This window comes from Mustela lutreola, chromosome 4 (genome assembly GCF_030435805.1).
Source record: "Mustela lutreola isolate mMusLut2 chromosome 4, mMusLut2.pri, whole genome shotgun sequence".
Taxonomy (NCBI): domain Eukaryota; kingdom Metazoa; phylum Chordata; class Mammalia; order Carnivora; family Mustelidae; genus Mustela; species Mustela lutreola.
Window position 1 is genome coordinate 178,733,603 of NC_081293.1, and position 25,159 is coordinate 178,758,761.

At 41.7% G+C, this 25,159-nt stretch overlaps 1 protein-coding gene across 1 annotated transcript in view; it reads left to right on the forward strand.

The window, feature by feature from the left end:
- The window catches only part of SND1 (staphylococcal nuclease and tudor domain containing 1), a 414,504-nt gene that overhangs the window by 136,946 nt on the left and 252,399 nt on the right, over positions 1-25,159 (forward strand). Inside the window, exon 11 of the mRNA XM_059171771.1 lies at positions 12,895-12,984. Within this exon, the coding sequence (XP_059027754.1) occupies positions 12,895-12,984 (90 nt within the window). The remainder of the gene's footprint in view (positions 1-12,894; positions 12,985-25,159) is intronic.

Here is a 25,159-nt window from a genome sequence, read left to right on the forward strand (position 1 = left end):
TTTTTCTCTGGGCATCTAATTTGAGCAAACTAGTCATTCCAGCTTAATTGGTTGCTGTGGGGATTAGAAATAATTTTTAAAGTACCAAGCACATAGTAGGCATTCACATGGTTTGGGATGTTTGTTTTGCTTTTTAACAGAGGTTTGGAGGAATTTAGAGTGAAGCCATCCCTCTGTGTTGGGGAGTTAAGTCAGAAGGCCGGAAGTAGGAACAGGAAGCATGTGGTTGTCACAATGAGATGGTGATGTGATTGACATAAAAACGTTAACTAGGCACAATTAAAGTTTTGTTTGTGGCTAGGAGAACCAGGGAATTTCGAGTGATATGACAGAAAACAGGAGCTTAAACTGCATTCGCAGTGACCAAGGCACCGGTCTCAGCTGGACGACAGAGCCATGGATGATCACCCCTGTTGCAGAGCTCAGAGTGGGAGCGCCCCTAATCAGGCCCTTGTACCCTCACCCGACTCTTCTGGGGATCTGGTCTCTGGAATGCTTGCACATTAGGTGCAAATGACTGGTACAGAGTAACTTCAATCCCTTCCTGACTGTGTTTATTCCAAGTTGGGTGAAAGGACAGTTTCTTTCCTGGAAGCAGCTTCTAGCAAGTCTGGATTCAGCCTTGTCAAGGTCTCTTCCTGTGGTGGGGCAAGGCATGATGTCTCTAGAAAGAATTGCCTTGCCAGCTGGGCAATGTCCGTGCTATTCACGGTTCTGGGAACTTGATTCACCTGTGTTTCTCCATGGTTGTAGTGACTGATAAATGTTGTCGTTTTCTGATTGATGGCAGGTAGGCTATAGAGTAAAAGAGAGTCCTCTTTGTTCTGTAGGGCTGGAATGATACCTGTCCTGAAGGCATAGGCCTCGTTTTAGTGAATTAAACCCACACTGAGAGTACTTTGAATTTGGTGGATAAAATATGTGGCAGTAGACTTGGCAGCCTGATTTAAACCTTGGAGTGATGCAACTGGCACGGCAGAAGCTCAGTGTCTAAAGGGAGACCTTAAGCCATGCACTTACATAATTCAGTCTCAGTTTTTGAAATGCATCACAATTTATTGCACAAATTTGACTGGAAATCTGGCTCAATTGAAGGTTCCACTGGCACCAGCTAAATAATGGTGTCATATCTAGCATCATTTTCTCTTCTGTGTTGTTCCAGGAAGAAACTTCAATAATTATTTTTTAATATGGTGAAGAAGGAGAGGCATTCACAAAGAAACATTTCTCTAACAAAAAATTATCTTCTGAATGGGCTTCCCTGATCCTGTGGTCTGTTACAGAAAAATTGGTTTCCTATTGTAAGAGATTTATTTTCTTTTCCTCCTTTTCCTTCCTCCCCTTCTAGAACTGTGGGAGGGCTTGTGGCACGTCACCGTGCTGGATGGGTTTCATCTGGCATGTAGCCTGTACTTTAAGTAACGGGGTTGTCTCTTCTGAGGGCATTGGCTCTCCATTTTTAGCCTGGGGATGAAGGGTAAGAAATGTGGGAGATTTCTCCATTACTAGAAAACATGATTTGAGGCCAACTGGTTAATTATGAGCTTCCAGTGAAAAGGAAAGCAGTTCCAGAAGGGAAGAACCAGTTGTGATATACCAGTCCCTGCTGGTTTCCATTACCTCGCAGACCTCCAGGCCTGCTTTTGTCCTTGAAGATGCTTTTTCCCTGCTCCATTTTCCCTTCCTCTTTTAAACTCTGGTTTCTTATTTGCACACTTTTTGTGTTCTTTCCAATGAAGGGGTTTCCTATATCAACGTTGATTCATGTTTGCAATCAATCTTCAGAACTCTTAGCTCCATAGAAAGAGGCCCTACTAGAGAGTTGCTCATTATTTTTTATTTCTTCCCAGCCCTGTTCATTTGAACAGCAAACGGAGAGTGTGTGCGTCATTCAGCATCGCGATGTACCTGTTAGAATTGTTGCAGATCAGTCTCCAGAACCTAGGAAGGGTCCTGCAGTCTTCCCCTGGCCTTCTCTTTTCTCTCATTTTAGCCACCAGAAACATCACCCCAGCATATGCTCTTGTCTAGGCTTAAGTTTAATCTCCATTTATGAATTAGGGGAGGGGGGTTCTGGTACTTTGATTCCTCATTAGGAAATCTTTTATGTTGTAGTTCAGTATCACTTATTTTAAGTGTTAAATTGTCACACTTGATATTTTAAAAATATCAGTTCAGCTTTACTTAAATTCTGAGTGGTGTTATGTGCTTTTATAAGGATTTCTGGTAACCATTAGCTAATAATCAAGAGTATTTTCTTTCTTCTTCAAAGATTGTAAGTAATAGAATTCATTATGTCAGACTTGCAGAGAGAACAGAAGATTGCTTTAAATTCTCAGCCAGGTCAAAAGAGAACAGACTGATTATTTGGATTTTGTACACTTGTTTTTTTCCAACATTACACACAGCAGTTAGAATATTACTTTTGCATCACCGCTTACAGAGAGCCTTGATTTTATAGTTTGATACAGTGAGCTATCTATCTAGCCTGGAATCTTTTTAATCATTATTCAGTAATGCCATTTGTGTAGTATAGCATCCTACTTGGTAATACTGGCCAGAAGGTAGAGACATGAGAAATAGTTCTCCTTCCAGTACTTTTGAATGGGGAGCATTCATTCAGTGACTCTGCTGGCAGTGGTATGAACCTACAGCGGTAATTGTCTCCCCTCACCCCCCTTTAAGTGCACTTAATGTTTATTAACCAGTTCCATTTATTTCCGTAATCACAAGAAGTACAGTTTGAGTTTTAAAAAATAAATCTTTTAGATAGGACTTTTTGTTTTCCTCATTTTATTCTCTCAGTATGTTGAATTTTCTAGGAATATGGCACTATTCTAGGCACTTTCTGGGCAACATAAAGATCTTTTTTTCTCTCACAGTGATCTTTCCTTGTGTGGTCTGGTAGGGAAGATAAGATTTATATGAAGTAATTAAACTGCAGTAATAACAAGGCAGAAAGTGATTAGTGCTGTTGCTTTGGCTTATCTCTTCTCTTGACGTTTTAGCTCTTGCTAACATCCATGTTAGATGTTGTAAAGCTTAAGTAAGTAGCTTTGCTTCTCCGTAACACTGAAAGTATAGACTTGGTTTTCCGGTGGAGTTTACATTACCTAAAATGTTCTTTGAATGTGAACTTGGACTTGCCTTAATTTGTACTAATATATCTATCTAGCCCTTTTATGATTTTTACAGGGTTTTGAAAGAATTTTGCCTGCTTCCCACTCTTTTCACTTGTATAATGCCAGGTACTTCTTTAAATTGCTGCTTCTTGGGCGCCTGGGTGGCTCAGTTGGTTGGACGACTGCCTTCGGCTCAGGTCATGATCCTGGAGTCCCGGGATCGAGACCCACATCAGGCTCCCAGCTCCATGGGGAGTCTGCTTCTCCCTCTGACCTTCTCCTCGCTCATGTTCTCTCTCACTGTCTCTCTCTCAAATAAATAAATAAATAAAATCTTAAAAAAAAAAAATAAATTGCTGCTTCTTAGGAGGAAACTGAGGCACAGGAGCAGCCAGGAGCTGCTGGTGGTGGAATCGTTGTTTATAGCCCAGGCTCTTATTCTGTTGGTCAGCAACAAGCTGCATACTTACTCTTGATCATTTGTTGCCATCACATGCTTGAGGAGTGTTCGATTTCAAAGTCCAGGGCAGCTCTTTCGTCTCTGACTTCAGGAGTAGTGAACTTGAGCTTTGTTCTCTTCAAGGATCTGATGCCCTTTCTGTCTCATTATCCCGGTCTTATCAGCAGAATCCTCACTATTCCTCTAGGAAAGGTGGCCCAGACTTACTGCCCCCTTGGAGTAGACTTCTATTTTCAGAGCAGTTGGTGAGTGGGGGAAAAGATTTTGCCCTTTTGCTTGTTGGAAGCCGTCCCTATGCAGGGAGAAGACGACTCCAGAGTCTCTTTTATTTTCAGTTTTCTTCGGGGTCCAGGAGAAGCTTTGCTGTGGATCGCACAGCTTCTGACTTGTGAGCTTTGGCATTCTTTAGCCTTGAGGTCTGTGACGGGTACTGCTGCTCTTTTCTTTCATTCCCTCCTATGCCGGCAGAAGTATTTGCAGCCAAGTAAAGGGACCCCATATGGTTTGGCGCTTGTATAATGGTTTTGGAGCCCTTAGAGCCTTTAAAGTATTTATTCTCAAAGCCTTGACAGGGTCTTGGGGGAAAAAAGCCTGATATTTGGCTTCTTGCTCCTCCCCCTTTACGTTCCTCATATTGCATCTGAGCAATAAATAGCAAGTCCTTCTGAAAGTGCTCAGAGTTGGCTAATGTAATTGAGTAGAAGAGCAATCTCCAGACACATTTTTTCCCCCTTTCATGATGGTCTGGAAAATGGTACTTTAATTTTGGGATGTTCAGGTTCCTGTGGAACATAATCATATGCTGTGCACTGCAGATGACGGGCGAGTCCCTTCAAGGACACGAGGCTGCCGAGATCTGCTCGGCTGCTTTCCCTCTTTGGATGCCGTGAAGCCGTTTTCCTGGCAGCTTGCCAGGCTGTGACTGGGCCTGTTTTGGGGAACTGTCACTCCCTCTTTTCTGTTGTCACCATGGCTAGTCTAGGTCTAGACCACTGCGTGTCTGAGGACAGGCAGACAGGAGAGAAGAGGATACACCCTCTTTGGCAGGTCCCTGCCCGTGGGCAGGTTGGTTTTCTTTCTGGATTCTCAGATTCCACATTCCATCTTCTTACAGCTGGACTCGTGGAATATTTGAAAATCTTGTTTCGTCCCTGTAACTAGAACGTTTTAAGTTGTTTTATCCATATAGAAGTTTAGGGAGTGTGTTGAGTTACTTTCAGCTATGTATATAGAGATGCACTTGGATTCCCCAGTGATTTACTTGTTTATTTTTGTTTAACTGTTTGCCATTAAGCACTTCAGTATTGCTTTCTGACTCTTAAAACCCTTAACCTCCTTTTCTTGCCATTTTTTTAAGCAGGGCTAGGCACTTGGTATATACAGCACCATTTTTGAGGTGTGGCCCACAGACCTTCTTGCTGCTTATTAAAAACACAGAATTATGGTAATCACACGCCAGACTTACTGAATCACAGTATCTAATGTGGGCCTGGCAGTCTGCATGTTTACAAGCTCCCCAGTGATCCTTAGGCACACCAAAATGTGACAACCACTGACAGGCGATGATTGCTTTTTGGAAATAACAAGCCCGAAGTATAGTGTCCCACCCACCAACAGGGAGCATAGGCCTCTGAGATAGCTGCGTCTAGAATCCCAGCTCTTCTATGACCTGTTACATGAGCTAGGAACATTTCCTTTCCTTGCTGTACAATTGGAATTCTAGTCCTCGCCCCCACGATCCAGGGAGCATTGCTGTCAGCATTCAGCCTGCTTGATAGGATTGTCGGAGGGGTGATAGGGTTGTTACTGTAGGGGAGGAAAGTTTTCCTTCTCCCAAAGGGTCCCTATATGGGTCCTAAAAGTAAACTGACAAAGACAGATTAACAGGAACAAAACATGCAGATTTATTTAAGTTTTATGTGACATGGGAGCTTTCATAAGCACCTGGGTGGCTCAGTCATTAAGCATCTGTCTTCAGCTGTGGTCATGATCCAGAGTCCTGGGATTGAGCCCCACATGGGCTCCCTGCTCAGCGGGAAGCCTGCTTCTTCTCCCACTCCCCCTGCTGTGTTCCCTCTCTCGCGCTCTCTATCTGTGTCAAATAAATAAATAAAATCTTAAAAAAAAAAAAAAGAAATTAAAAAAGAAAAGACTCTAATAAACAGACCTGAGTGTTTTTATTTTAAGTCAATGAAGAATGGACTGCTGGGTAGAAATATGATAGATGAAAGAGTATGAAGAAAGTGTCAAGACCTGTTGGTTTGGATTCTTTGCAGTGTTGTCTTTTCTTTGGCAATAAGGATGTTTTTTCCCTTCCTCTGGATATAGGAAGGGCATCTCTCCCGTGAGGTTTTATAACCTGACCTGTTTGGAGGGGAGAAGGGTAGGGATAAGGTCCAAATGACCTTCCTGTTTCTACTGTTCTCTCAGACTCCTTCAGCTTGAACCTCATCATTTATAATAATATTGATTATCAAATATTAAATTCCAGTGTTTTTCATACATGTTATTAGATCCTTAAACATGGTATCAGCAAGATCAAATATGGTTGTCAGGGAAATTGAGAAATTTGAGGGACCTGTAGAAGCAATGAAACACTTCAGGGGCATAATCATGGGGTTGAAAGATTAGCCCCTACCGGTCTTATACCTGTGTATTTTTATAATCGCTTCCCTCCCCTGGCAGTTTAAGTTTCTATTGTTTACTATTCCCTCTTTACTTCCTGGGGATATGTATGAAATGTATTGCGTTGTGGATTTGGTACTTACGTAGACTGTGTCTCTTTAATAGACTCTGTTTACCTTTGAGAGATGCTTTGCCTGGCAGAATGAAATGAAGCTAATTGGGAAATAAGTATCTTTTTTTTTATGAGACAACTCCTAGAGAAATGTTTGTATACGCACTTAATGTATACATTCCTTTAGAGAGAGTGGTACAAACTGACTTCCACTTGGCCAAGGCGGTTACATTTTTGAACCTTTCCCCGGGTGCTGACTATAGCTTTCTAGTTAACTGACCACCTTTATTAAAAATATGCTACTCTATGGGCTAAGAATGATAAAATAGTGGATATCCCTGTGGATTCTGTCTCCTGGCTGCCAAGGGAATTGAAAGGTTCTTGATTGTAAATATGCCTAGGGCATGTGGTAATGTTCCTGTGTTCAGTCTATAATTCAAATGGAAATAGCAGCCTTTGTTTATTAAAATGGTGTGTGTGGCAGGGCAACTGGGACTGGTCCATTATTTACTGTTGGAGATTTTATCCATTTTAATCTGATTATGTCTGTTCTTATTTTAGTTCAACAGTCAGTTTTAAGATCTTCATAGAGTACAATTCTGCTTGGCTACTTTAATTAATATTATTATAGTTCAAGTCTCCTACTAAAGATAAAAATCAAACTTGTTTTTGATCCTGGTTATTTGAGAGCACATTTGTAGTTAAATTATTCCATTCTGCCTTCTGGAAGGATACATTTATGAACTTTTTTGGGGGGGGAGGGAAAAAGTGGAATTTAATGCATTTTTTATGAGGAAAAGAATGACCATTGTTTCATATTTTATTCCTCTGCAGTAAAATATTGTGAGCAAAGGGAAAATGTCGACCAAACAAGGTTTGGGGTTTCCTATCTCTGAATATTTTTCACTTAAAAAAAATTCCAACATTATAGAATAGTATAACAGGCCTTCCTTTTTCAGTCTTGGTATTATACCACGTATTCTTCAGATCCTCTTTTTTCTCTTTCTTTCAAAGACAGAAAACCTCACAGAGAAAGCTGGAAGTCTCGTGTACTCATCCTCAAACCCATTTCTTTCCCCTTGCTTCTTTTTCCCATTACCCATCCCTCATCAATACCCATTGTCTCTCTTGCTCTCCTGTGCGCGCACAGTTGTAGCTACAGTCGTGTCTTCGCTGCTCCTTCAACCCATCAGGCATGCTTCTAACACAGGGTCTTTGCATTGCCCTTCTCCAGATGGCTCCATCCTGTACCTTCCTTTAGTCTTTTTTTTTTTTTTTTTTTAAGATTTTATTTATTTATTTGACAGAGAGAGATCACAAATAGGCAGAAAGGCAGGCAGAGAGAGAGAAGAGGAAGCAGGCTCCCTGCTAAGCAGAGAGCCTGATGCGGGACTCGATCCCAGGACCCTGAGATCATGACCTGAGCCAAAGGCAGCGGCTTAACCCACTGAGCCACCCAGGCGCCCCCCTTCCTTTAGTCTTTATTAAACTCTTAATGCGCCCCGTAAGGTCTGCCCTGATCACATGACAGCTGTGACTCTGCTGAGCTCCCTCTCATCCTCCTGAGCTTTTTCTGTATCTTTTCAGTCATCAGCTACTAAACCTTTGTACTTTGGCCTGTCAACTTTGCTCATTAAGTGTTTTCAGTAAATAACTGCTTTTAATTTTAGTGAAACCACGTTTATTAGGCTCTTCTCCGCCCCACATCCCAATCCCTGCTGTGATTTGTTTTTAAGCCTTAAGAAATCCTGCAATAGGGGCGCCTGGGTGGCTCAGTGGGTTAAGCCTGTGCCTTTGGCTCAGGTTGTGGTCTCAGGGTCCCCCACATGGGGCTCTCTGCTCAGCAGGGAGCCTGCCTCCCCTCCTTCTCTCTCTGCCTGCCTCTCTGCCTCCTTGTGATCTCTCTCTGTCAAATAAATACAATCTTTAAAAAAAAAAAAGAAAGAAAGAAAGAAAGAAAGAAATCCTGCAATATCTCTGGGGCATTAGATTTTTGCTACAGGAGGAGCTAGATAAAATTTGGCCTGAGGTTGAAACCCAAAACTGGGGGTTGAATAAAGGCCTTGACTGGAGATTTCATCCATTCCCTCCACGTGAGCATTGGGCAGCAACCACATTTTGGCAACCAGCCAAATATAACTTCTATAAAAATGCCAAGTGGGTTTTTAGATGCTGAGATGTGAGTGTGGGGCCTCCCTCTCCAAACGAGTGAGAGGTACAGATAATTGAAGTTACCTCTAATGTGTGCGTCATTGCAGGGCCTACATACAACGTCATTTCTCAGGATGAACAGTGATTACAGAACATACTGGTTTTTGTATTATCTGCCTACCAAGTAAAGCAAGCATTCTCTTCCGCTTTTATTTTTAAAAAAATATTTCTGTGTAAATTAGAATCTAAACTAGACAGTCCTTTTTAGCAGGCAAGATCCCGCTAAAGTCCTGTTTTCTCAGAATACATTCCATACCTCAATTGCCTCTTAGAGATTTCAAAGGCTTTTATGTACCTGGTAATTTGGAGGAATTGCTTTTATTTTGTGGTTTCCTAGGGACTTCTAATATCTCTCTTGTAAGATGTTTGCAGATGTCAATAGCTACTAGCTCTGAAGGGTTAGAGTAACAAGATCATTCTGTTTTCACTGTGATACCTTGTTTTCTGCTTGTGCTATTAGTTTTTTTCTAGCTTCATGACAGACATATAATCATTCAGAAGTTGCCTGGATTTTTACTGGGATGTTTCTCGATATACTATTTTCTTTCATTCTTCTGAGAGCATTTTAGTTTGGGCCAGTTCTGTTGAGTGTCTTTCTTTCTTTCTTATTTATTTATTTATTTATTTATTTATTTATTTATTTATTTAACAGAGAGAAATCACAAGTAGATGGAGAGGCAGGCAGAGAGAGAGGGGGGGGGAAGCAGGCTCCCTGCCAAGCAGAGAGCCCGATGCGGGACTCGATCCCAGGACCCTGAGATCATGACCTGAGCCGAAAGCAGCGGCTTAACCCACTGAGCCACCCAGGCGCCCCTGTTGAGTGTCTTTCTTGTTCAGATAGTCATTTTCATTCATTTATGTATGCCTCATCTCGTGATCTTCATTTGAATATTTGTTGAAGCTATTATTTCTTAGCTTTCACTCACTGTTTCAGAATTCAGTCAAGTCATACTGCCTTATGATCTCTGTGGTGTTTTGGAATAAGGAGGATAAGGTTCACACATTCAGGTTCTGTGATAAATCATGAGGCGCAAGGCGAGGTAATTGTCAATATTTTGTTTACTTCACTTTTTATAATGCTGGTCACTTAGGCTTGTGTAGTAACACAAATACTCTCTCTAAATAGATTGTCCTCCATTGCATGGTGAACATAAATTATCATTGGCACTTCTTTATTCTCGAAGGTTGATTCTGATAACCATTGATTTTTGTCATTATTAACAATACCTTTCATTATTGGCACCTGGAATCTTCGGTCGAGCAAGTATTCTTACTGTATCATTGACTGTCATCATAAACTCTATTTTATGGCTTGTATATTATACTTAGCTCCTCAGGAGTGACTTCTATTTTGATTTGGCTGCCTGGATGTTTAAAAAATATCCATAATCCTGTATATTTGCCCTTGTGTTACACAGAACTCCCCTACCCCAGCACCCTCATGTATCCTGTTTTGATCTTTTTTTTTTTTCCTGCAAAAAACTTCCATGTTTAGGGCCATCCCTCACTTACTAGACTGTGATCGTGACACCCCAGGAATTTGATCCAAGTGTGGCAATCTTGTTGTTCCCCTTAAGAGCACGTGGAGTCCCACACATCCAAGAAGGAGTAGGATCTCACCTTCATTTCTGAACGTACCTCCTTAACCTCCAAGAAGAACACTGAGTGCTGGAATGCTGCTGCCACCTTGTTGTTACTGTTGTTTTCACCAGAGGAGCTAGAAGGCAGTGGGATAAAGAATGTGGAACTCAAACTCAATTCTGTGCATTCTCATAGAGATTTTTCTTGGTGATGTCAACGAATTGTTTATATGATACATTCTGGACACCAAGGCTTGGTTAGGGTATAGGAGGAAACACCTATTTCAAATTCCTTGACCTCAATATTGTCATTAGGATTAGTTTAAACATGGGGTATTAAAATGATGCAGCTTCTTTATTTAGGAGTAATTAGCTGTTTAAGAAAATAATTTGGGGGCGCCTGGGTGGCTCAGTGGGTTAAGCCGCTGCCTTCGGCTCAGGTCATGATCTCAGGGTCCTGGGATCGAGTCCCGCATCGGGCTCTCTGCTCAGCAGGGAGCCTGCTTCCTCCTCTCTCTCTGCCTGCCTCTCTGTCTACTTGTGATCTCTCTCTGTGAAATAAATAAATAAAAATCTTAAAAAAAAAAAAAAAAGGAAAATAATTTGAATACCTCTTTCAGTATAGAGAGGATTATAAAGATGTGAGGCCAGAAACTGTGGAAAGAACCTAGATGTCCATCAACAGATGAATGGATAAAGAAGATGTGGTGTGTATATACACAATGGAATATTATGCAACCATAAAAAATGAAATCTTGCCATTTGCAACGACATGGATGGAACTAGAGGGAACTGTGCTAAGTGAAATAAGTCAGAAAGATGATTATCACATGATGTCTCTGATATGAGGAATTTGAGAGGCAGGGCAGGGGGTTGTGGGGGTTAGGGAGGGAAAAAATGAAAAAAAAAAAAAAAAAGCAATCAGGAGGGAGGCCAACCATAAGAGACTCTTAATCTCATGAAACACTGAGGGTTGCTGGGGGGTTGAGGGGGGAGGGATAGGGTGACTGGGTTATGGACATTGGGGAGGGTTTGAACTATGTTGAGTGCTGTGAAATGTGTAAGCCTGATGATGCACACACCTTTACCCCTGGGACAAGTAATACATTATATGTTAATAAAAAAATAATAAAGAGGTAAGGCCAGCTGGGTTAAGTATACAGGATGGGCAAGCAGCTGCACAACTCTGGGTTAGTTAGTCCTTGATTTTCTTTTTATTTGTGAATTCCGCGCCCACCCACCCCCCACCACTACCATGATCTGGGTCCTAGGGATTCTGAATTCTATACATGTAGTTCTGTTCTTCAAACATACTTGATTTCTGTGTATATGTAATTTTGCTATTTCCTTTATGGTTAGTTCATCCTAACTATTATTTGAGCACATACTGTAGAGAGGAGGCACTCTGCTTGTTTCCAGGGTCACAGAATAACAGAAATGGACAGGATCTCTGTTCTTGTGGAACTTAGGGGCTAGCTGGGGAGAGACATTAATCAGACCTAGCAATCTAGCCAGCTTCTCTGTATTTTTTGTAACATCGCCCAGCCTTCCACAACCCCCATCAAAAGACAGACTTCTTTTGACTTCATATGCATGTCATCATTTATTGGATTCTTCTTCTTTTATTCCCTCTATCCATTCTGTTCATTTGTTCTCCCTTTCTCCCTCCCTCCTTTCCTTCCTCCCTTTCTTCCTTTTTACGAGATTTTATTTATTAAAAAGGGAGAGGGGCACAGTGAGAGGGAGAAGCAGATTTCCAGCTGAGCAGGGAGTCTTAGGACCCTGGGATCATGACCTGAGCCAAAGGCAGACACTTATCCGATTGAGCCACCCAGGCGCTTTTGTTTGTTCATTTCTTAAAATGCTTCTCCTATCACTTTAGTTGCTATCCATTCTCTCTTTGTCAATCTCCTCTAGAGCTTTCTCCCATATTCTCTAAAAGTTACATTGCTTAGAACAGTAACCTCTTTGGGGGAAGATAATGAAAGAACTGTGTATGTTAATGTTCATGTGTGTGCATGTTGTGTCGAAATACTATTTTTTCCTGCCTCCTTTAGCTTGTTCTGTTTTTTTCAACTCTAATTTCCTTTCTAGGTTTTTCTTATCCTGTAAACTCATATTAAGTCAATGAAACCATGTCACCTTGTCAGTGAAACATTTCCTGATTACTTCTTTCTTTCCACTTCCCTGAACTCTGATAGCACTTAGTCCCTAGTCTCTATCACACAGTTTAGCACTTAGTCCAAACTGCTTTGTGTTGCCATTTCATATCTGTTGCCCTGTCATAGCTTTTCTTGTATTACTCTGTTAGGTTGCAAGAATTTTGAATCTAGGATTATAACATATATTTACACAGAGCTTTATGTGAGGCTAAGAGTTGGTGGATCCTTAATGGCTTAAAGAATAATAGAGCTAGATTCATAGTGTATCTATAAATATTTGAAGGGCCCTAATACTTACTGAGCTCCTTCTATCCCACAGTTTATATAGGTCTTTTCCTTGTTGATTAATACTTGGTTGTTTCCAGTTTAGATAATTACAAACATTTCATTACTTATTTTGAGTCTGTGGTATGAAAAAGATAATCTTATTCGCTGTAAAGCATTCCATCCAAATATCTATTAATCATTTCCTGTGTACTGGCACTTAGTTAATATTTGTGATACTGGGAGTTAGCATATTTCAGATATATTCTAGTAATTTTGTTTTGTTAGCTGTGTTCATCTGTGGGTTTTTTTAATGTTTGTTTTTCATTTCTGATGTGATACTTTGTTTTTCTTTTAGGATAAGAACAAGAAACTACGTCCCCTGTATGACATTCCTTACATGTTTGAAGCCCGGGAATTTCTTCGAAAGAAGCTTATTGGGAAAAAGGTAAATGGGACAGAAACATATTTACAAATGGTTGGGGATCGTTTTAAGCTGGGCCCTTGTGATGGAATCCCAGAGACCAGTAGATGACACCCCTCTGCCAAGTCAAGCGGAATTACTTTGATACGACGAGGGGTGTGCCTGTGTCTCAGGAAGTGGTATCCTGTGGGAGAGATTTAAAATTGGGGCCCTGACCACAGTGTGATTGCCAAAGCTCTCACAGCATGTTCTTTCCAGGGTCCAGGCTCAATTCCAGTTTCAATAATTGCATATTGCCCTGAGCTTCATTTCCCTTGGCTCCCTTGTTCTCTTCAGCCACCTCCATTAAAAGTCAGTGCCGCGGGATATGCTATTGAAGGAAGGTTGCTGGGTTTTTCTGCCTCCCTTCTGAGGAATAGGTTGGCTGTTGAGAAAGGGGGCTCTCCTGGAACGGAAGCATGCTCCTGAAATGCACTTTGGGGCATATGCCACCCCCACTTCTTCAGCTGCTCATACTTGTAGCTTCTGTGGCAGGTGCTAGGGCAGCCTTGCTGGGGAAGGACTGGGTGGTTTCCCAGTAGTTCCTTTGGTGTCTGTGGTGCAGCAGAGTGACTTTCTGGTCTGGTGCAATAGCCCAGAGGCCCAAAAAGTGCATCTCCTTGTGTTCTTAGAGCATATATTCTATGACAAGCTGCAGAACGTGCCTTTTTGAACAACTTTTTTTCACTGAGAGTGAGCCTCTGAGCATTCCCTATTTTTTCCCTGACTTCCCACCCTAAATACCCCGGGCAGGTGCCTGTGTCCTCGATGAACAAAGGAAATGAGTGGCGTGGTTTCTTTGATGGCGGTTGATGGAAGTCTTTTCGGAGAGGGACTGTGATTTGCCTTTTCTGTACTTTGCTTCAGTGAGGATTCTTCTGGGAAAATATCATGTTTTGGGCCAATTTTTCTCATATCTTGAGAAAGATAAGGCCAGTCTGCTGTATGTCTGGCCTTAACACACATCAGTGCCACATTAATATTCTTTACCTAAATGCAGATTTTTAACAATGTGACAGGTTTCATAAGGCTCTGGCTTTTGAACTAATGCTGAAGTAGCCTGTCACAAACATAACCAGTTTTATTATATACCATAGTCACTAGAAATATAAATTACAGCAAAGAGATTCTTAAAGTTGGCATGGGATGAAATTGCTAATTTTGAAGTAGGGAAACTAAACTGGATTCCCTAAAATGACTGTTTAATCTCCTCAGGTTCCTTCAGAGAAGAGGCTCATTTGTCATTGTATAAAACTTGACAGAATACTGTATTCATTCAGGAAGTGTAGTGCGAATGATGGCTTTAAGCCTCTTTCAATTTCTAGACCTTCTGTTATCTGATCTAATGTCGACATCTCTATTTCACCAAGTTTTATATCCTATCAGTCATTTGCTGGCTCATAAACAATAGCATAGAAGCAAACAAGGAATTCCCTCAAAAGTTGGATTTCTCTGGAAATCCATCCAAAATTAACCTGAGGGGAGTGTTGCGGGCGTGCAGCCCTTCTCTCAGTCCTGTGCAGCTCTTTGCACACAGTGTGTTAGGACATGCCCCCTGGCGTCTTTGCATGTTGCCCTCACCTGGTTCTGTCTCGTGCCTGGGAACCTGGACCACAGTTTATTGCGGCCGCTGCTGAGTGGTCCCAGAAGGTTAGCCCTGGGTTCTGCTCTCAGACCACGTGCCAGCCCTTTGCAAAGACCTGTATCTCAGGATAGAAGGACTGACCTCAAGTGCCAGATATGGTGGCAATTCTTAAGCAATTAGGTTCCTTCTTGGTGGGAGAAGCCTTGTTTACTGATTCTTCTGCGTAAGAGTTGATTGGATTCAATTTGTGCTGAGCCCAAGTTTGTCCCCCACGGTGACATTGTATAAATGATGAATACTGTATCCCTGCACAGGGAGTAGGATGCTGCTCAGCTCTGCTGGGCTGGAACATTCCTGATGCAAACTGCTTTTCCTGACTCACCACCTGAAACCACTTGCCTGTCTTCTGGGCCCGTCAGTTGCGACAGCGAACACCCATGTTTTCTCTCGAGTCTGGGAGCAGGCAGGGCAGTTGCTGCCTCTGGGGTGGCTAGCACATCATTGCACATTTCTGCCAATTCCCTTCAGACTTCTGCAGCTGCTCGGCGTGGCACGTGGTGATTAAGAGGCACGGAGAGGGAGTGTGTGTGCCTCTCTGCCTCTGTGCACAAAAGCTGATTAGGGCAGCCTGTCACAGCTTAAGCGAGGTAATGGAGGTAAAATCATCTTCTCTGCCCAGACTATTATTTGACCATCCCAGAGAGTCTATAATATGACAGTTTCAAGGAGTTTCTAGAATATAGAGAAATAAGATTGAAGGTAAACTGGTAAGGTCGCTTTGTTAGGTTCAATGGTCTCCATTTCAGTTATGAAAATTCACTTTGATTCACTCCCAAGATTTAATTCTGACTAAGTGCCTTGATTAAAATAATCACGCACCTTTCTGAGCCTTGGTTTCATCACTTGTGAACTGCCTTCCCTGTCTCATGGGGTTTTTATAAGGATCTAGGATGATACTAACCTTTCATGTTTTTCCAGGTGCCACTCAGCTAAGTTGTGTTGTTTTGTTTAATAGTGCTGCTTTTTAATAGAATCTACCAATTTTCTTTTTTTTTAAAACTGGCTCTGAGGTCGGGGATGTGAATCAATGTGCAGCTACTTTGACGAACATCCTCCCATTGCACAGATTTGAGTGGTATCTGGTTAGATGTGGCATCAAGTTTCCAGCTTCCACAAAATGAGGGTCTTTTCACGCAGTTTATGTATGTGTAAAGTGTCTGTGTGTTGTGTAAAATGTATGTTTGTGTGTTCTCTGGTTTGAGGGAGACGTGGAAGAATACGTGTGTGTCTTGGAAGTGTTTCAGAAGCTGTCTAAATTGCCATACTGCCTGGTAGAATTCCCTCCCCATCCTCTGTTTACTGTCTGCCATCTGTGCTCTCACTAAAATCTTGACTAAGGAATATGCCTGGTGAAGAACGGTCTTGCTGATTTCTTCTGGGGTTCTTCATGGCCCCAATAACATAGTGGAAAAATGGAATCCATGGTAACTTTATATGTCTTTTAGTTTTGTGGCATGACATCCTAGGTGTGTAAAAGACGGTGAGATGGATGCCCTAAAATAACCAGGGCGACAGTCCTCTTCTAATAGCAGAGGCAGTGTCTTTCTGTGTATGTATATTGTTTTTAATGCTTAGAGAAGGTCAGCCCATCGACAGGCAGAGTTTGTGTGCCTAAATCATTTTGTTCTCAGTGGAAGAAGGTAATAATAACTGGGATCTTCACTGGGAATTTTCTCCAGCTGTCTCATAGAATCTCTAAAGTAGAATCTTGAAGTATTTTAAATGTAATACAGCATTTACAAATGACATATGAATCACTACAGCTCCTGTCTCTTAATTGTACAATTTCCATCACCATGGGAACTGTTGTGTTGGGACTTGTAACTTGCTTGGACAATTGAGGGGTCAAAAATGAGCGTGTAGAAGGGATGGAATTTCAAGAAGCAAGAGTGCATAGAAGCCTCAGCCCTGGCACAATCTGCTCAGTCCAGGCTTCTACTGCCTCCAGACTCCTCGGTCCAAAAATACGTGTGTGCTCCCTAAATGTTTTTGCCAGTATTTGTTGAGTAAGCAGATTTTAGAGATGAAGCTCATTTGTAAACTAACTGCCGACTTTGGCTTTCATGCCATCAAAATTTGTTCTATGAACTAGGCTGACTCTTTTTTAGGCACTTAAAATGGAGTGTTTTTCTTGATAAATGCAGACATTTGGGAAGTTATTGGGCTATAAATAATAGTGGCAGTTATTTCAAATTCATATTGCATTAGATGATTCCTCTCTTTTGGAAACCTTTCTTTACTGAAGTTTGTACTTTGGGGGCAATGAGCTCTTTGGAGTAGATGGAAATAATCTTCCTTTGCACCAAGATTCACAAGCCTGAACTCATAGTATCTGTCAGAAACTCCGGACCCTTCTAGTGTTCTGGAAATAACGCCTTTATCATGCCTTGCTGTTGCTGTCAGAGACAATTTTGATACCCCCTCTTCCTTTACCCCCCAGTCTCCCACCACCCCTGCTGTGTAGATGTGTGTGCTTCCTTTTCCTTCCATTGTGGTGCTGCTGCCTTGTCTCAGATGCCCTCTCACCGAGACTCCTGGAACCTGCAGCCATTCTTCCCCACTCCAGTCTGTTCTGTACCTGCAGCTGAAGGGAACTTTGACCAATGACAGACTTTTGGCTTCCGGTTGCTTCCTGTTGCCTACAAGGTCCAGCATAATTTGGTTCCCCCTTACTTCCTAGGGAAGCCCCTACCCTTCTTTCCTCCGCCCCCTCTCGCCCACCTTTCTGGCCTGCCTTCCTTAGGTGTGTGAAATGCCTCCTGCTCTCACCTCTGGGCATTTGCACTTGCAGTTTGTCCTGTTTGTCCTCCTTTCCCCTCATTTATCTCATAGTTATCCTTCAGATTCAATTTAAATGTGACTTCCTGGGGAAGTTGGCCCCAAACAACCCCCTTTCTGAAATTTGTACATAATTTTTCACATCTTACTGTATTTTGTGTTAATCTCTCTCATCAGATTCATTATATTAGGCCAACTGGGGCCTACATTTGTTTGCTCACCATCCCAGGGCTCAGTATGTACAGTTTATGATGCACAGTAGGTGCTCAATAAATGTCTTCTAAATTAGGGGAAAATGGGAGCATTAGGTTGAAGGCTGTGTGGACCCAGATAAGAATATGTTCAGGGAGCTAGAAATAGACCCTACCTGATTTGCCTATGGTTAGCCAGACATGGAAGGAGTAGCACGAGATTGTCTTCTCATGTTCGGACTCTCAAGTCAATCTTGAAATGGTTGATAATATATGTAACTGATCTTCCCTCCATTCTGGGTTAATGTGCTTTAAGAACTGGTTGGCAACCCAACTACTGTTAAAATCCTTGCTTCCTTGGGATGCCACCTATAGAAGATGTGACTCATTTGCGATGTGGTAAACACTTCTGTATGATTTTCATGCCTTGTCTCAGATGCCCTCTCACCAAGACTCCTGGAACCTGCAGTTTGTACTGTGAACTAGACAGGCTTCTTAAGACATTTCATATAATGCTCATTTGAGCATTACAAGGTCAGGGCTGTCATTTATGGAGTAGTCTCCTCATGGTAAGCACTGAATATTTTCATTTTTACTTAATTTTACTTAATTTTTACCTCCATCCCAAGATGTTTGTATGCATTCCTATTTTTACAGGTAAAGACACTGAAGGTCATAGAAATTAAGTGTTTTATCCAGGTGTCTGTGCATTTAGTTGCTATGCTAAATTAAAGGCCATCTAGAAGATCCCACTTCCATGTTGTGTGTATTGAATAATACAGATAGTCAGTCGGGGTCACGGGTCCTTTTTGGGGTAATGTCCATTCTTGTATATGACATGTACCTTACGTGCTACAAGAAGTTGATTCTCTTTCCTTGTATTATCTTGGTCTACAGATATCAGCAGGTGGTAAGAGCACCATAGATCAGCCCACGGAGTACCTTCAGCCCTCTAGACATGATCTCATTAGTCTTTGAGATGTCCCTGTGAAGTGATGTTTTATCAAATTGTTCATCAGAGAAACCTGTGTCAGATTACATGTTCTTCTGCTGGTTACACAGACAGTGTGAGGTCATGGGTAACATTGCTAACCCAGTGCTGAAGATTGATTTCCTTTTCTCTTTGATCTCTTGGCATAGGTGTGACTTGGGAGCATCTGGGAGAAAGGAAAGGTCAGGTTGCTTTTTCATCTTGGCCCAGAGCCAGGGAGGGGATGAGGAGCACTCTCAGTGCTCTTTTCCTGTGCAAGGACAGATCTTTCAAGGTACTTGGAGTGACATTCCTTAGCAGAAGCGGTTTTTCACTCAGCCTGTGAAAGTCTTCAAGGGTCTGGAGCTTTCTTGAGGAGGATTTCCTTCACTCCTTGCTGGCTATTTAACAGGGCTGTCCTTTTCCCTAAAAACACTCATAAGTTCTGTCTTTTACAGTGTGTTGCTTTACTCAGCTGTGTTAAGTGCAAAGCTGGCAGTCTGGCGATTTTTGTTCTTAATTACCTCTGATGTATTTTAGTTTGGTTTTTATAAATATACCCTTTGTCATCTCCACATTTCCCATTTCATACTAATTTGATTCACTCATGCTATGGAAAAGTCCTTTACATTTATGATCAAAACAGGCCCTAAGGTGGTGAATGCATTGTGATTTAAATTGACAGGTTTATTCAAGGTTGCTTGTCCTTGCCTTCTCTGTGCCAGCTGTTACTATCAACGTGGCTATAAATTTTTTGAATAAATGACTGTAGATATTCACCAAATCCAGAGATGTTTTGAATGACTCATAATTTCTGACCATGCTTTTTTCTAGTAAGACTTATCCCACTTAGACATGTGTCAGTGTACACTGGAGACGGGAGTCATCTAGATGCCCTTTAGTCCTGTGAGTTTGGGGAACGATCCTTGACACATTAGTTCCCTTGTCTGGTGAAGGTAATTAACAAAACTGTAGAGTTGTCTGTTTTTAGAAATTTGGCTGTTCTGGGCAAGGTAGCTTTCTACCTGCTGCCACCTAAATGCTCTTTTTGGTAATGAGCACTTGAGTGTTTGATCTGTAGGTTTTGGAAAGTACCTCTGTGCCTTGGGGGCCATCAGGGTGTGGAACTGAGCACTTTGCTTCTGGGTGAAGTGTAGTGTTTGAATAATGTCTATTGTAATATCCTTTTCAGAAAGCATTTCTAAGGTAAATGAAGAAACTAAAACCTCCAACTGTATTCCTAGAAATTTCTGTATACTCACCTGTGGGAAATGATTCACTAGCTACCAGAATCCTTGAGATTCTCGTATCTCTGGGTAGTACTCGTATATTACACTGCTTATTATTCAAGACTTTCTTCCCTGGACACCCAAGTTGCTCACAGTTTTCTGGTGCTAGTTCTTACATTTAGAACATGATTTGTGGCCAGTCTCTCTTAAGCCACCCACTCCTGATCTTTCCAGCTAGGTTTCTGAAATGTCGTCCTTGGGGCTGGAACTTTCCATGCTTATTCTCTGCAAACTAGGATTTTATTTTAGGGGGAGATTTGTGCTGAATCAGCTCAGCTGTGTTTGGGGGTAGGGAGAGGACAGGCTTTTTTTCCCTCTTTAAAAATAACCCTTATGTGCCAAAAAACCTTACAAAATGTGCTGAATTGCAAATCTTCGAACTTCCTATACCTCCTGGTTCACAGAGAATGGATTCTTTTGCAGTTGGGCTCTATGATAGTGTACAGAGTATCTTATGTCATAGAAAAGTGTCAGGTGAGACACGGGGCACAGATGTGTTCAGTTGGAAAGGAAACAACTCTTGCTGTCTTCTCTCAATATTTTTTCTTCAGTAGTTTCTTCTTCTTAAAAAGATCTGTACAGAAATAGTACATTTAACTTTTCTAATAAGAGAAATAATCTTAAACAAAAATGTTGTATTTTTGCAAAATAACACATCATTCAGAGTCGGCGAGTTACATTTTTAAGCACTGACTTTCCAGGGTTTCTTTCTGTGTGACCTCTGCTTTTTTTTTTTCTTTTTTTTCTTTTAAATGTTCAGAGAGTTAGGCTAGTACTATTGGTTGCTTGTGTATTTCTTTCCCGAGGGTTTGAACAACCTGTGCGTGTACAAGAAGGTAGTATACACAAGCATCTGTTGGTTCTAAGGTGGAAGTTCCGTCAACTCTTCACAGTTGGGGGAAAGAAATGGTGTTTTAGGGCTATATCTTCATAATTGGGGCCAAGTAGTTCTAAGCTCCTTGTTTTAGTGTGTTTAAAATCTGAGGGAAGATTTTTGTTCTTATCTGAAACAAGTTCTTTTTATTAATACCTGGAACTGCCTTCTTGTTTTCACTTGCTAGTTATCTTTGGCAAATTTTCAGGTATTTGTATAGTGCTGCAATTCTCTCTCTTGGAGATGGCTGACTGGGGCAGTCTTTCCTGGTGTTTTCATGATGATAAGCATAGTGGGCTAAACAGTGTCCCCCAGAATTCGTGCCCATTTGGAACCTTCAGAGATGATCTTATTTGGGAATGGGGTCTTTCCAGATATAATTTAAAATGAGATCATACTAGACTGGGTCAGGTAGGCTGCACACCCAGTGACTGGTGCCCTCATCAGAAGGGGATGGGACACAGAGACAAACAGAAGTCCATGTGGCAATGGAGGTGGAGATTGCAGTGACGCAGTTGCAAGGCAAGGAATGCCAGGGATGGCCAGGAGCCACCAGAAGCTAGGAAATGGCAAGGAGAGATTCTTCCCCTCAGTCTTCAGAGGGAGCATTTCCCTGTGAACAACTTAATTTTAAACCTGAAATATCCAGAACTGTGAGAATGGATTTTTGCTGTTTTAAGCCAACCAATTTGTGGGGTTTGTTACTGCAGCCCTAGGAAAGTGATACAGCAGGAAAGTAGGTGAGCTTCTTCATGTATCTGGCCACGCGGCTCCTGGTTAGAGTTCTTGTTTCTGGGTCTGTACTTTGGTAACCAGCTCCTTTGCAGAACTAATCCACAGGAAAGGGTTTGAATGTGTGATGTTCTTTCACCTCTGGTCCCCTCCCCTGCCTGTCTTATCTTGCTTTTTATATTTGTGTTTATTCTTTTGTCCTTACTCATCTTGGCTTTATGCTGACAGTTGCTGTAGAGTAATTGACTAGACTTGACAGCATGCTTTTAGTTTTATCTGTAGGCTCAACCTCACACTTGTCCTGTTTCCTTTCCTTGGTGGATGAATGCTGCTGTCCACTTAAGAAGGCTGCCATAGTTGGGGCCTCAATCACTTCAACTTCGGTAATTAGCAGTATTTTGAAACATGGCATGCTCTAGGAGGGAATCATTCCTGGCTGTAGCTTTTGATGAACCATGCTCATCCCATTCAAGGCTGATGAATGGAACATTAGGAGTAATTGCAAGTCTCTTCTGAAGTACCATGTCTAAAGTTTGCCTGCAGAGCTATGCCTATACTTCCTTCGGTAACTATAGGAATCTCAGGTTTTGTCTTCAGTCAGGCCTTTTTGAGCCAGGTATTTTTTCTGCAATTTTGCCTTTTCTCTTCTTCTGGTTTCAATAATTGTGTTTATTTGGACTGGACCGGGCTAGGCAGATGAGCAGGTAGTCTCCTTGTGAAGACAAAGCTCAAGTGGACTTATTCTTTTCGAGGACTCAGTCTCTGAAGCTTTGGTCATGCCTAATCACTTGATACATTAAGAAGGACAGAGGTGATAGCCTAGTGAAATCAGTTCATTTTTATTCATTTAGCAGATAATTTTTTGAGCCACTACTATGTGCCATACCTTATTCTAGGCATTGAGGCTAGAGCCTTACGAAACAACAGTTCTGGTGGAATTAATATTTTAGAAAAGGCACATATGATTATTAGGTACCTTTATGGAGGTGAGTAAAGATGAGTAAAATGTGTTCTGTGTCACAAGTTGCTTACAGTCTAACTAGGACAAGATTACATCAAAAATATGTGAAGTAGAATAGGAACAGAATGGAATAACTGGTGAGACAACAGAAACGTGTCTTTTGGCACTATGGGATTAACATTAATGTGGATTGTAGAGAACATTGTTGTCTTTCGGAAACAGGAGTTTCACCTGCTGTGTGACCTCTTGCACTTACTGGCTTCAGCTATTGGCATGTACTGCTGACTCTTAGGAATGTTTCCACTGGTAACTTCTTTCTCTTCCCACGGATCTGTTTCCAGCTGCTGACCACTGGGTACTCAAATACAGATTCCAGCAAACAGGTGACATCTGTTATGTCCGAAATACAGCTCATGGCTCCGTGTGATTTTTCTTCGCTGCCCACAGATGGCCTTGGCTACCTTTGTTGTTGGTCTTCAACAATGTCTCCCCTGCCCATTGTCCTGAACATTAGCGTCCACAAGTCTCCTCATCCTAAGTTAGCCTGATTTTTCCACAGTTAGCTCTTTCAGATCTTTGTTTTGACAGTTCTCCTGGTGAATGGTAGTCTATTTGCTCCTTTGGTACAATTTGCTCCAATTGTATCTCAGTTGAATCACCTTAGGTGGTTGGTCTGCTCCTTCGGGTCTTCGCAGTCTTTCACATCATTGGTCAGATTGCGTTCTATGTGCGTACATACTCCTTTTCCTTTCACAAACTCTGGGGATCCCCAGATGTCTGCAGAAAAGCATCTCATTCCTTCAGTGAACATAAAATCAAAGGAAAGGCAGTTGTGTATAAAATATCATAACGTCCTTTGAGGATCTTGCCTTTATTTCCAGTCTTACCTTCTACTCTACTATCCATATAATACATCACAAAGAACTTCTCCCCATTCCATAGACATGACCAAGCCTTTTCACAACTTCTTGCCTTCACACTTATTTTTCTCTAAGAATCTTACTGTTGTCCTGGATTCCTGGCTCCCCATGTGAAGTCTGAGCTCTCTGTCCTCTTAGTATACTTTTATGCCCCCTTCTTCAGAAGCAATTCCCATTTCCGACCTCTCTCCTCCAGCCCTACAGGGCAACGATCTTGTCTTTTCTTTAGCTCTTGGTCCCTAGTGACAGACATCAGGTACGGTCCCCATTAAGTCTTCACAGAAGAGGTGGGATTTGTAAACTGGTACCTGGAAGGTCTTAAGAAAGAGTGGGCATATCTGGATATAGAGAAGTGATATGAAAAGCTCACCCTGTAGTTCTAAGCTTTGGAGCTAGTTTCCTTGTCACCTGCTTTCTTTGATTTCCTAACACTGATAAAGACTTTGAGCCTGACTTCAGTGAAACTTAGGCATATCATTGAGAGACAAATGAAAGCATTAAAAATACACAGAATAAGTATGTTTTTCTCTTGGTTTTCCATATATGGGTTATGACCGTGAACTCACCTCTCCACTGGATCGGTGGTAGTACGTTCGATGCCTTATGTGGTCCAGCCCTCACTGTCCCCTTGCTCTTTGAAGTCTTCATGTGGCTGCCTGAGCAGTCCTTCCCTAGTGCTAGAGGTCTGGTCTGTGGCTATTTCTGTGTCTTTACTTCATAATCAAAAATACGCAGCATCTCTAATTTGTTCTCTTTTAAAATGATCTGACAGAGATTTAGTAGGCAAAATTATTATTTTTTGACTTGACTCTCCATTATTTTAAAGTTCTAAATGACAGAAGCTTGATGGCCCCCAACTACTCCCTGCTGTTCCCATCCCCCCCTCACTTGGGGTTCGTAATAGCCCTATTTTCCACTAATAGTCTGAACGAATTGGAAGTAAGTAACTGACTCGCTTCACTTTGCCATTTCTGCAGCGTATGGGGTACCTTTAGCCTGGCAGGCTCAACTTTGATGCATGGTGGAGTGTGGAGAAAAGAGAGGCCAGTTAGAGCATCTGACTTCGCCTCACCAGGCCAGGTTTCCACCACCTCTGAACCTCTGGCCCTGCTTTATTTAAAAGAAAAAAAAGTTGGAGGGAGAAGAAAAATAAGGAATACAAGAAAAGAAGGGAGGAAAATCACAGAATCAGCCTGAGCACTGATTAGAAATTAGGTGAACAAGTTTTGGTGAAATGGTACCACATGTCGCTGGAGAAGTTCTTTAGTTTTCTGGCTGAATCTCAGCAGCTAAGAGATGTAATCTTAAGTGTATGGTCTAAGTGTTCATGAAGCCTCTGTTTCTTTATTTGTAAAAGGAGTATGGTGTTTTGACAACCGTGATTCTTCCGGCATGCTAGTATAGAGAGGGAATGGAAGCAGAGCACTGTATTAGGAGTAGCGGTTTTAAGTTCTTTAGGATGGAAATACAAACTAGTATCTCAAATGCTGACCTCCAGCCTGGTCTACAGTTACAGTCCACATTACAATAAAGAGGTAGGACATTTCTGTGACCTCAGAGGCATGAAGATAGGCAGCTGAAGATTATGTATCTTCATATTCTTACACTAGGGATGAATTCTTTTCTTTTAGTGTTCCTTGTTTTCTTAAATTGTGAAATGTGAAGGAATTTATTTTCCATCCTCTAAAAAGATAGTCTTACTAAAAAAATATGCAGAAAGCCTCAATTAGTCTTCCTAATATCTCTAATCAGACTCCGATATAACTGTATTTACTGACATGTGTTATTTCTCCCAGTAGA